Source organism: Protopterus annectens, chromosome 7.part0, assembly GCF_019279795.1.
Source record: "Protopterus annectens isolate FY-2018-M chromosome 7.part0, PAN1.0, whole genome shotgun sequence".
NCBI lineage: Eukaryota > Metazoa > Chordata > Ceratodontiformes > Protopteridae > Protopterus > Protopterus annectens.
This window is the reverse complement of record NC_056739.1, coordinates 1,177,649,143-1,177,662,827: the sequence shown is the minus strand read 5'-3', so window position 1 is coordinate 1,177,662,827 and position 13,685 is coordinate 1,177,649,143. Positions and strand designations below refer to the sequence as shown.

The 13,685-nt window shown below is 40.0% G+C and overlaps 1 protein-coding gene across 2 annotated transcripts in view; it reads right to left on the bottom strand.

Annotated features, from left to right (window-relative positions):
• The window catches only part of RNF123 (ring finger protein 123), a 4,282,987-nt gene that overhangs the window by 3,521,929 nt on the left and 747,373 nt on the right, over nucleotides 1-13,685 (bottom strand). For both annotated transcript variants that reach the window (XM_044077780.1, XM_044077781.1), the window contains exons 13-14: nucleotides 5,798-5,923; nucleotides 4,082-4,174 (exon numbers count right to left, since the gene is read on the bottom strand). In XM_044077780.1, coding sequence (XP_043933715.1) covers nucleotides 4,082-4,174; nucleotides 5,798-5,923 — 219 coding nt within the window. The remainder of the gene's footprint in view (nucleotides 1-4,081; nucleotides 4,175-5,797; nucleotides 5,924-13,685) is intronic.

The following is a 13,685-nucleotide window of genomic DNA, read 5'->3' as shown; positions in this document are numbered from 1 at the left end:
GAAAATCCCTGAGCCTCTTTAGATTCTGAAAAATCTTGGCTCTCCCAGTGGAAATGCTCTCTCATGGTATGCAAGGTTTCCCCAAAGGAATAGTCCTCAGGAGGAGATGCTGATGGAAGAGATTCTTCAGCATCAGAATTCTCATAGGGGGGAAGAGAATATCCCTGATCAGAAGAGGAATCAGAAGAAACAGAAACCTGATCTGAAGATTCATAGTCAGTGTCTTGCCTAGGCCTCTTATCAGGAGGGGGATGGGAACCCCTGAGCAAGGTAATCAAGTCTTCGGCCATTTTGAGCATCTGTTTTTTTGGGCATAGAGGCCTGTCCACGTGACTCTTGAATTTGTTTCCTTGCTTTAGAAGGTGCTTTAGTCTTTGAAGCTGAAGTTGCTTTAATGTAAAGATGTTTAGGTCTGAATACACCCTCAGAAGCCGGTACCTGCTCAGCGGCTCTGGACCCATCTGAGGGATTAGCGTCCAAGGCTCCAATACCTTGAGTATCCAGCGGCATGGCCGACTCCACGTGGGAGTCAGTAGCAGCCTGCGACTCTAAAGTAGCGGGCGTCAGGGGCTGCGAAAGTGCCTCACTGAGAACCAGCGAACCGGTGACTGGCATAGGAGAAGTTTTGTCATAGGTTTTGGGCCTTGGTTGTTTTTCTCTATCCTTTTCTTTGCATTTTTTGTAAACTCCGAAAGTTGGATGGCTATCTGACAACATTTCAGGATAATTAAGTTGGCGTCCAAAAAAGTTTAAAGCAAAATCATACCTACGCTTAATAGTGCATTGGTTAAATCTAGCACAAAACCGACAACCAGTAACGTTGTGATCAGGGCCTAGGCATGGAATACAGTAAGAATGAAAATCCTTATGAGGTATTTGCTTACCACAAAAAATACAATTATTAACTTTTTCTGACATCGGTCTGGAGCAAGAAAAAAGTTCCCCAATGGGGTACTTAGCTTTATTGAAGACTTCGGATCTGAAACTCAAACACGAAAATCTCAGGAATCAGCCGACCGGCACTTGCGAACTGCTTCTGCTTCGGGCACCGCATGGCAAGAAAGACTGAAAAAAATGGCGTCAGCTACTTCTTTTATACCCCTGACAACCTGACGTCAGGGAGGGGGCGACAGCAGCCGACGCAGGACCCACGACTTTGGAATTCAGGCCGGCTGAGGGCAACCTGCCAGCAGGATTACCCAAATGTAATGACTGCAACAGTAAAACACAAAGAACATCCAGTAAGTTGTTCCATGGTATAGCTGAAAAAGATGCCAGATTTCCAGAGTAAACAGCAGTTCTTCGCAAAAACACGTTAAGTATGAAAAAAGTCACTTTTTTTCACTAAAACACAGTAAAAATTGCTTTAAACAGTTACACCAGCTCCCAAAGTAAAACAATTTTTTACCAAGAAAACAGTTTTAAATTAGTTTCAACTTCTCCCTAAAAAAGTTGAAAAGTAATGAGTAATGTTCTTGTTTAAAAATCAAAAGTCATGTTACAGACAAAAAAAAAAAAAAAAAAATTTTTCCTTGCATAAAATATTTAATTTCACAGAAATATTTCAATATCTGTTTTCCCCCAAAGGATATTTATCTGCCCAGCAAGGGAAAAGCAATAGCTAACCATTAATCTTCAAAACCCCCAAAGTGGAGCACTCTTTGGTGGCTGGAAATTTTCTAAAGGCACTCTTTTTTTTTTTTTTTTTTTCCTTCCCCTCCACTCGATAGAGTAATTGTTTGAGTATGATGAAGGTGCCCCTGAAACTTTGGAAGCTGGCCAGCTGCTATATCCCCATGCAAAATATAACCCCCCCCCCAAATAGATAAAGCTACTGCAGCAGTGATAAACACACACATGCACAAAAAAAAAAAAAAAAAACTTCAACAAATATTCAAGTTACATATTTTTCCTAGCCTCTCTCTCTCTCTCCAGTCTTGCAGACCTCTTGAAAGTAACGTTTTTAGGAATTATTAAAAGACTATCCAAACTTACAAATAATCGGAGAAGAATGAACAGGGTAAACAATATCATGGCAAATAGGAAAGACATCCAGGCTTGTCTATGTCAGTGTGAAGACACACAATCATCAGTTAAGCATGTTATCCTTTGTGGCTTAAAGGACTGCTCTCTTGAATTAAAGGAAAGGTGTACACATTAGACTAGCTGACCAAGCTTCCAGTCACTTGCTCAGACTGAAAGCACTCGTATATCAACTGCTTGAGCTTAACTGTCTAATGACTCTGTTGCTCATTCATTTATTGGTTGAGACACATACAAGCAAAATAATGCTGTATATACATGTTTAATAACTGGTGTGGTCTCATAGCCTCCTAAACAACACTGACTGCCTGTCAGTGGTCAATCTTTCTCCAAGAAGCAACAACCTCAGAGTAAGAATAATTTAGCTTAGTGGTAGGGGGAAATTGCCCTCCAGCAAAGACTCATTAAAATGTAGATTTTCTCATACTGACAATGACCTCAAGTACTTAGAAACTTCCAGTAATAAGTACTTGAGCTACGTACTCAAGCTTGAGCAATACAAGGAAGTGTAACCATGCATTTGTGTTAGGAGCTCAGGTTAAAGAAAGAACTGCAGGGGAAGTGGTTGACGAAGGGAAGGAAAAAATAATCTATCCTCTAGACCTTGACTGTGGTACTCAAGAACAAAACAAATGTAGCTGATTTTTGCTTGGAAATGTTTGTACAGGTATTTTTATTCTGCAAACAGACTTCAAATAATTTTTCCTCCGGTAGATGGTAAATGTTGGAGATGTGATGGGGGAAGAAAAGGGTAACTGGGGAACATGCTTTTGGGAGTGTAATGAGCTGGCAGAATTTAAAAATTCCATACAGAAGACTCTAAGAAATATTAGACAGCAAACTGTTGTAATTAAGGAAATAATTATTTTGTGCTCGGACACAAGATTCTGAATTGCATAGAAATAGTAAAGCCTTAGCAAGTTTAATTCTACTGGCAGCCAAAAAAAGCAATTACTAGAAAATGGAATACAAATCTAAACCATCTGTATCTAAAGTACTGATTAATGCAAAGAGGTAAAAGAAATGGAAATTGGATCTTTAGAAAATGGAAAGAAAAAAATTACAAATAAATAAATGGGATTTCTTAGAACAGCACATGCAAAACATGTACAGAAGGAGTGGGTTTTTAAAGGAAGGCAGGAATTGAGCAATGTATGTAATGTTGAATTAAATGAGCATTGTAAAGAAAGAAAACATATATGTTAGGTACAACATAAGTAAATGAAAAATATTAAGACAGTTTGTCTTATTTTCAATCAAAGTACATGTCCTTACATCTTAATTGATAATTTTAAAGATGTTAAAAATGTGGCTGAATCATACCTCTCAACTGTCTACATTATCGCAGAATGTCCAGATTTTGTCTCACATTTTTGGTCTAGTTCTCATAAAATTATGGTTTTCTGGAAAATTTATGGCAACTCATTGAGGACTGAAATCAGAAAATAATAGCAAACACTTGAGTTTCAGACTTCATATCCTTCAAAAACTCGTGCTAATGCAAAACCTGCTATTCTATCAACTTGTAAGAGAAATATTTAAAAAAGTGTCCCTATTTTGGGGCCTTTGTCCCCCCATTATTTGTGGCTTTAATCAGTTTTCTTGCTCTAAGAGGGTGAGATGCATTGGCTGAATACTGACAAGGGCTGCATGAAGTTCCCCACTGAAGTGCTAAAGTGTTAAAAAAATAAGCATGCTTAATTTCCATTTATAAGAAATATGCGGGCTCCTACAGAAAGAGCTGGTTACAGCATCTTATTATGGAGACAGACAACCCAAGAAAGAAAGAAAAGGTTTATATAGTCCACTGCCAGGACCTCACTCTTTCTCTGCATTTAAGAAACACTAGGCAATTGTCTTTAATTACTTTAAGTTTACATGAATGGTCTTTTCCTTGTGTGACCACAATCCTATTAGTCTCAAACATAACAATAGTGTGACTGCTCATGCAACTCTATAATGCTAAACATCAGGCAGGTAAAACAAGTGACAACTAATCCTACCTTACATCTATAAAAAAAATAGTAGTAATTTTTACCTGTAACCCTAAATCAGGGATAATGGGAGAAAAACGGTATGCTCGGAGAAGTGACATCATCAGTTGCTTTAAACATTCGTGTACTTCATAATCCTGTAAATCCAACAAGAAAAAAACGACTCATGACATGCAGTCTTCTAGTTATACATTTGGAATAATTATTACTAAACAGAAGAGATTATACAAAACTGTGCTATTTTTAAAATGTCTTGCCCTGATGACCACTAGTGGTTGAGAAAAAGCAAGGATAAGCAAATATAGAGCAAGGGATGTTAACTCACAAAAGGATACTGTAGAACATTCACTATGCACCATAAAGGGCTACCTATAGGCCAATAAAAATTAGAGAATTCCCTAAAAGTCAATTTCTGAGGGAAAAAATTCCAAACAAAAATTAAAATATTTATTACTCAAGGACCTTGAATAAGATGTATAAATAAGGAAAATTACAGCTATCAGTTTGTAGAAAAGTCACTGCAGTGTAAGAGGTAATTGGCTCAAAATACCCACAAGTTCAGAAAGCCACTCTACTTTACAGAACAGTGTGTATATGCAAGACAAATCATTATCAAGGCCATTGTTTTTAATGACAAACATGCTACTAACTGTGTAAAAACACAGTCTCTATCAATTCAGTAGTAAAACCTAAAATAAAAAAAAGTTTCTCTCTCTATCACCAAGTGGGGTGAAGACTTGACTATGTCCAACAGGACAAGAAATGATCAGCTTAGGTGCTGTAGAACTAGGTGAGTGTCTGAATGAGACAAAAATGTCGGGTGGCCCATCCTAGGATGATCAAAGTAGCTGACCTGTTGAACAATATCAACACCTACTTAGAGAAAAGATGCATGGCATGCAATGTGTGGGCTGGGATGTGCTCTGTTAAGCTGCATTCTTTTGGTAGTCTTCACAGGGCATGAGCAAGAATGTGTACATCCATAATGGAAGGGATATCGGGCACCAGGGGGATGGATTACGGTTAAACAGCCAAAAAAAAAACTTGGTTGCTTAAATGACAGCTTCCTCCAACTGGACTTCGCTTACCAAAGGAATGAATGGGCTGATCAATCATGTGATGGTTAATGGATGAGGCAAAGAAATATCCCTTTACTGATTAAAAAAAAAGGTACAACAAAAGCAATGTAGACCTAGTATAAATCTAAAAATGATCAAAGGTAAAACTAACAAAAACATTTTTTTTCAGGGAGCAAACGCCCAGCACCCCACCTCCATACCACCTTCTAATTATATATACCAACTCTGAGATCGCACAACAGTGGGGAATTCCCTCAGTGATCTCTTTCAAAAGGCTGCTGGCAAAAACTCCACAGAGAAAAAAACACACTCGTTATGAGCATTCACTCTTCTTTAAGACAAAAAAAAAATCGCTTGTGTGAGCGTTCACAATTCTGACGTATAACATATATATGTATATGACACACATAAATCTATATATACATGTATGCACACACTTATTTATGAGGTTACTTATTACAACCACCAATGTTAACCAATTGTCCAGAAGCTTTTCTTGTTCATTATTCTCCCTATGCAGAAAAAAACCCTGTCAGCAACTACTGAAGATTGTAGTTATCTATGCTACTATAATAATGATGACTGGAGACTGGGAACAGTTTTCGTAGTGTTCTTGGACTGGTATGAATAAGTGTGAAATACCGGCCAAGAAAAATTCCTACAAATTATGAATGTACTTACTTCCATAAGAAGCCACATTAGTTCAAGCAGCTGCAGAATTAAAGGATGTTCATCCACAGAGCCCCCTCCTTCCAAGATACTAAGCAGGAATGACATCAGAACATCTTCCACCAAGTACACATTGCACTGTAGAAACAACAACAAACTTTTACAATCATGGACTCTGATAACAAAACAAACACCTGTCAGTACTTCTCCAAATAACTGCTGAACACTAAAAACAAATTTTCCATGGCAATGGGAAAATATTACAATGTTTTGCTTTACAAGCACTGGAAAACTGTACCTGAATATGCTGATTACAGAACATTATTACTTTGAGTCCATGATCATAAGATTTAAACAGAAACTTTAAGAGTTATTACTTCAATACATAATCTGACACAGAAAGCACAAACTGGATTCATTTAGATCATACAAAAATCATTTGATAAAAGAAAATGTGTAACTTAGCTTCATTTGCAAATACATCAAATGCTTCAACACTTATCCATAATTAGAAATACTTCAACACTTCTAACTTAAGACTACATAATTGCTATCTGAGTTATTACTTCAGTACATAATCTGACACAGAAAGCACAAACTGGATTCATTTAGATCATACAAAAATCATTTGATAAAAAAATGTGCAACTTCGCTTCATTTGCAAATACATCAAATGCTTCAAGACTTATCATCCCTAATTAGAAATACTTCAATACTTCCAACTTAAGACTACAGCATTGCTATCTTGAAAATGCAGAAAGATCACCTTTCATTTTTTATATAACTAAATATGTTTCACCAATTAAAAAAAGAATGTCTACAAAACATTACAAGTCTACAGGCTGCAACAGACATCAGTTACTAGACACATGGAGAATGATAAGCAAAACAAGAAAGGAACTTATGGTTAGGTGCATTTCCTAGAGGACATGATACAGAAAAACACAATGAAAGTCCTAGAAAACATTGTAAATAAACATTAGACCAAGACTATAGAAGTAGTCTGAGTAATGACAGGGCACTACAGACAGAATCTACAGATAAGTGACACAGACAGGTGAAAGATATGCACTTACTACAGTGATAGACCAATGCTGTCTGTTTCCATCTGGATCAACCTGTGGGTTGTCAGATTCATCCCAGATCCGATTGCTGGCTTTTTTCAGAGACTTTGATCCAGGAGCTTGACCTCCTCTAACCATAATACATTGTCCCACCATCCTCACTAGGTGGTTGCAACACAAATATTACCAATAGCAGCCCTTGAGAAAAAAGCAGAAGCTACAACTGTTCTAGTAGAATCCTTTTAGGTTTTGTAGGCAAGGTTCTTCCTCTCAAAGCACATACAAAGATGGAATAAGAAAGCCATTTGCATAATGCCATTTTAGACATGAGCTTCCCCAGCCTGGCCATGGTGAAGGAAACAAAGAGCTACTATGTCCTTCTAAAGCTTTTTGTTCTGTCCAAATAAAAATCTCAGTTGTCTATGAACATCTAGGCAATGAAGCAAATGTTCTCCTTTGTTACTAAAATTTGGAAAGAAAGCAGGCAAGTGAATAAGCTGGTTCAAAACAGACTCAGAGGCAGCTTTGGGCAAAAAGGAAGGACTGGTCCTGAAAGTAATCCTGTCACCATAAAATATCAAGTACACAGAAAATGAGAACAAAGCACACTTTGCAGATACTTTTTTAGCAGGGGTAACTGCCACAAGAAAAATTGTTTCCAAGATAGCAACTTCAAGAAAACTATGAATGAAGGTTTGGGGGAGGGGTTAGCTAACACTTGCAACACCAACCATAGATCCCAAGGGGGGAACATGACCCTAAATCAGAGATCACAACAAAAAGGTACCATTCAAGAAAGTCTTGGAGATCTTCAGGGCAGCTACAGGAATACTATGCCTGCCAATATGAAAATGAGAAATAGCAGTGATCTGAACCTTAACAGCAGAACAACTCAAACCAGACTGAAACAGATCCACAAAACCCCCAAATGGCATCTAACGGGCTGGAAAAAGGGGACCAGACCTCCAGATGAAGTCCAAATAGCAAAGTGTTTCCATTTGTTATCATAAATCTTCCAAATAGAAGGTTTCTGGTAAGAAAAGAGAATATGGATAACTCTGTCAGAAAGCTTGGGATCCTTGGCCATCAATGGAATTGGAGAAACCATGCTGTTAATCAGTGTGTGTGAAGGTAGGGTGAGGGAATCCCCACCAGATGGGTTAACCAGATCCAGAATAGAGTCCAGCACCCAGGGTACAATAAAGTGGAAGCACACTTGCCATGGTCTGAACAGTGCAATGAGAATCACAGCCACTTTGGAATGGGCTGCCTCCTGAAGACATTTTATTATGAGGAGAGTAGGTGCATAAGTGTACAGTAGACACAGAGAACAAGCATACAAAAGTGTCTCTCTCTGTGACTGCCCCTCAGGAGAACTAGGACATAAAAGCTGGAGCACTTCATGTTAGACATTGTGGCAAACAGGTCACAGCAGGGGGTGCCCCAGCAATGGAAAATCCAAGCTGCTACTTCTCGGTTCAGGGACCATGAGTGAGGAAGGAGGATACTTTTGCTTAAACTGTTAACCACGATTCTGGACTTATCTGTCATGTGCTTTGCAATCAGAAACCATTGAGTAGAGATCTCCCACTGCCACACCCTCATAGCCTCCTAGACAAAGAAGGTAAGACTGTCGACCTCCTGTTTAATTACCATACCACAGACATGGTGGCTACCTACATAGCAATCACATCCTATAGAAGAAGGTCCTGAAAAGCCTGCAACTCTAGGAGGACTGCTTTCATCTGAAAGAAGGTAAACTGAAGATTCGCCTTGGAGGGCAACTGTCTCTTGGATTGTCTTCCCTCCGAAATACTCCCAAACCCACCCCAGAAGAGAAGCATCTGTAGGGACTGTGGCCTGAGGCTAGGGAAGTACAAAAGATTACCCAGTGGCAACAAGAGGGGACTTCAACTACCATATGACATGAGTCCAACAAAACATTATTACAACTGGACAGGCTCATGGGATGAGTCAGGTAATGTCATTGAAAAATCCTCATATGGTACTTCCCTAAGGGTCCTAGGCCAATCAATACTGCCATGTGTCCGAGAAGCCTCAGAATCATGGAGGCAGAATGCTTATGAGACATAAGCAGATGAGATGCCTCTGCTCAAAGAGAAGTTAACCTGTTGATTGTAAGTTTTGCAGACCATATCCAAATTGCAGCCTATGACCTCTAACATTTTCACTATCTCCAGACTGGATATTTGTAGTTCATCATGACACCTAAGGACAGACACAATTGGAGTACACAGTCCTGAGCTTCGACAGGAGACACTATTGTGGAGATGGTGAGAAGACAATTGTCCAAGTATGGGAAGACCAGGAAATCACTGTAGCCTGAGCCAGGCTGCCACAACTACCATGCACTTCGTGAACACCCAGACAGCTGTGGTGACAACAAAGGGCGAGCTCAAAGTTGGTAATGACTGGCTCCCAGCCAAAAGCCCAGAAATCTCCAGGCCTGCCTCATAATCTTTATGTTATGGTAAGCATCCTTAAGGTCTACTGATCACATCCAGTTGTCCTTGTTCAATACACATAGAATGGACTGTACCATGACCATCTCAAACTTAGTGTGCTTAACATAATGTCTGAGCTTGCTTAGATCCAAAATTAGTTCTCGGGTCCTTTTGTTTTCTTTGGCACCAAAAAAGAATCTTGACTAGACCCCTAGAACCTCGCTGGTCTGATTGGGCCTCTTGGATGATTTCAGTGCCCATCAGCTTTTGAATCTCGACTGCTGCATGTCTTCTCTAATGAGGTGAAGCATCTGGGAGGGATATTTGTGACTCTCTTGGGGCAAACAAAAATGGAACTGTATAGCCTCTGGATACAGCTCTCAACACCCAGGTTACTGAGGTGATGGCCTCCCAAGTTTTTGGTGGAAAGCCAAGCAACCCCTGAACTGCCTCTAGAAAATGACAGCTAGATAATCCATTAGGTATAGTGAAAAGTCCTACAGGAGATGGTTTGCAGAAGCCTTGATTCTGCAAACCTCCTTAGTCACATGTACAGCATCCATTGTGGTTATCCCCCCCACCACCACAATGGGAACCTTTGCCAGGAGCATCTTGGAAAGGCTGCTGTGACTTACAAAAAAAGAGATGCTGTGATGCCTGTGCACTGGCCCAGTAATCAATGAGGCTCAATCTTCACCACTAGCACCAGTGAGGGGCATGCACACTGGGAGGATAACAAGTACACACACAGAAAAGCACAATTTCCCCTAACAACACACAGAGATCACAGTCATTCTAGGCTGGTTTCTCCCTTTGTCGCCAGATCCCCAATGATACAGCTATAGGGTCCAGATCTCAGATGAATAGTCAAGCCAAAACCTCTAGTACCCTCTCTGTCCAATCAGTGCTTTGTGTCCCTGCCCAAGTAGCTCACACACACACACATAAATCCTCCCCAAAACCCTTAAAAAACATTACACTTACCAAACATGCCGCCACCACCACTGCAGGTTTGAGATTTCCGTATTCAATATTCTGAAGATTTGCGCAACTGCAAATTTGACAATTTAGTCTCGAGAGAGATTCCAAAGTGAACATATATATATATATATATATATATATATATATATATATATATTTATACACACACACACGTGTGTGTGTGTGTGTGTGTGTGTACATACACACACACTTTGAGATTTGGTTTACATCCAAACACACAGACACTCCTGGGGAAGGCTGGCAGATGTTCTCCAGCTATACCCCCTCCTGCCAGGCTACAAGGTAGTAATCACTGCCACCAACTACTCTTATCAGCTACGAATAAGGCCCTTCCCAAAGGATGACCAATTTCACTGTGTAATATTACTGTTATGCAAACAGTGTGACCCAGGGCTAAGGCTAATCTGGAGTGGCTTGGACAGTATCACCAAATACATGCAATGTACTCCAACAGCTTAAATTATCTCTACACAAAACAGCCACAGTTGAAAGGTTCAAAATATTTAATAATAAAAGCACAAGACAAATCTCATCAATTCAACACAGTGCTAATCAAGAGTTCAGAAATCACAGGAACTTTAAAACAATATTGTAGGATAGTCTGACATACATATAGAAAACAGCTAGACTAATCTGGGTAAATTTCTATCTAACTCCAAGAGAAATACTAAGTTCTAAATAACTACTTGCATACAGAGCAATCAAGTGCTGGTGAGCTGATGTGGTCAGGTTCAGACAAAATACAAAATACTCAAATCTTTCTCTCTGAGATGTGTCTTAAATTGATATACACATTACTGCTGAGTCATTTCACATTACATCATGTTTGACACTTCTGCTGAAGTTTCCCAGACTCATAGAACTCAAAATGTAGCATTTGTTTTTAATCTTGCACCTGCCAGGAAACCACAACAATAAAGGACACTTTACATATAAAACCTAGCAATTAACTCTTGTCCTAAGACAACAGAAATAATTTCTTAGTCTAGACATTCTGTCTCCAATTTTGAGATCAAACGGTCACAAAATGCTTCACTTATCAGCTTTCTTCCAGCAGGGTGCACTGTAGTTACATTTTTGAAGCTCAGAACATATAACACAGTTTTCTTACATTTAGTTTTCTTTACATTTGTAAATCAAGCCTATGGATTATATTAATATTTACAGTGACAAAGAATTATCTACAACATTCTATCTAGCTAGGCTGGCAGCCTTCACAGATGCCTGCCCCCCCTTCTGATTCCTCAAAAAGTACTGCTGACGAGTGACAAAGCATATGACAGACAACCCATCAGGTAATGCTGAAAAGGCCTACCAAAGAACACTCTGTGGGTAGCCTTGATTCTGAAAACTACCTCTGCTATGTTGTCAGCATCCACTGTGGTTACCCCCATCATGAACGGAACATTTTCCAGGTGAATCTTGGAAAAGATGCTGTAAATTATGAAAGAAGAGATGTCTGCTCTCCTTCTGATTTATTGAAAGCAACCACTGAGTGGTACACTGATGGCAGATAGTGTTTCCATCCTGTTCGTTCCTAGTCAGAGTCCTCTTATCTATGAAAAATCCTTTCTATGGCATTGATAACCAAAAGCTGAATGCCCAAAGCCAAAACTCCTTGGATCCAAGCAAGACACCAGTCCCCATCACTGATCCGACCCTTCTCAGACAACAGGACTGGAGCCAAATTGCCAAATGTTATACCCCATAGGGTAGGGATGACTCCAACAGAGTGTAGACCCCGACCCAGATGCTTCTGCCCCAAACTCTCGTTCCCACCACCATTACAGTCGAGAACATCAAAGAAGTGTTCAGTGCCTGAATCAACTAAGCTACTGGAGCTGACCTCAGTAATGGTAAAACAACCATATCAACAAATTCCAGAGCCAAGGGGCCCAGAGGAGGAAATGTAAAGAATGGAACAGACTCTCTGGCAAAGGAACCCTAGCTGGATCAGTGTCTGCAAAAAGGTGCACATTAACTACTCCACACCTGACAATTTCAGACTCCAAACAAATCAGGAGGACTGAGCCAAAGAGGCTACTGAGAGAGAATGGAACATCCTTCTACCAGCATTAGGATCCAATGATTAGATTAGAACCATTGATTCTCAGATCAAGGGTCTAAGGCAGAGAGGTTGAAGACTCCGGAGAAAACTTGGCTGATATCACAGGTGAAAATGAGGTATGTAATCTGCCTGCCCTATCCATTTTTCTTAACTAAGAAAGAATTAGAGATATCTCCAACATCAGTACCACAGCAGACCAGACCCAACAGGATGGAGTTGAGCCTGGCACTGTAGCACTGGAGGGGCCAAAGGCTGGTGAACCTCTGTCTCCAGTTGATCAGACGCTGAATAAGCCACCCCTTTTTGCTGTTTCCTCATCTTTAGGATGGAGCGCTGGGTCTTTATCCTTGCCCCATCCTGATCACCCTTCTCTGTCTTCTTAAAGGTGATGGGCAAGGGTAAAAGACAGACATCACTGCTGAGGGCAACGGGCCCTTATGAACTAATTTAGCTCAGTGCTTGTTCAGCAAACATGTTCTGAAGGCTGAACAAATGCCACACTTGGCGGTAAGATAGGTTACGCAGAGGCAATGGATACCTCAATTGTGAGTACCTTGGAATGGTAGCTTGAGGCCACAAGATGCACATTTTTTAAAACCCTTTTCTTTCTCCATGATAGAAAGGGAAAAGCTAAACAGTAAAGAATAGCAACAACAAAAGAGACACAGCACACTGGACTTCAACTTAATTACAGAGCATCACTAGTATTACTATCATAACCAAAACCTACAACTCACTAGGGGAAAATAAGGAATTAAAGACAAGCAAGGGGAGGAATGCCAGGGATACATCACAACCTAGACTCACTACACTCCAAAAGAATCACTCAAATATTAGTACAAAAAATACGACACTAGAACTACACTACTTACAAGACCTAGCAAAACCTAAAAAAGAAGACAAAAAGCTTCAAATCCTGACCCAAAAAAAGGATAAGGTAACAGAGCCCGCTGATCATGTTGCAGTCTCCTGAGGCAGCACACAAGATCTGAGAGAAGCAATGTATTATGGGTAGAGTTGACAGATCTCTAAGACTGAAGTATTTGAAGTAAGGCCATCATTGGATCCAGGGGGAAATCTGATAACCTACAGGTTGAAGCCAGATGGAAAAGACAACATGGGATCTGATGTTTCTTTTGCCGATGTTAAATTTCCTGCTAACAATATCTCCTGAAATGGGGTAACACAGCACTCTTTTTTTTCTCCTCTGCAGGTTGCACCCTTTTCAAGACCAAATACTCACGTCCCACAGCCATCACTGCCGACACCACCACTACAAAAAAGTGCTCAGACATTCAACA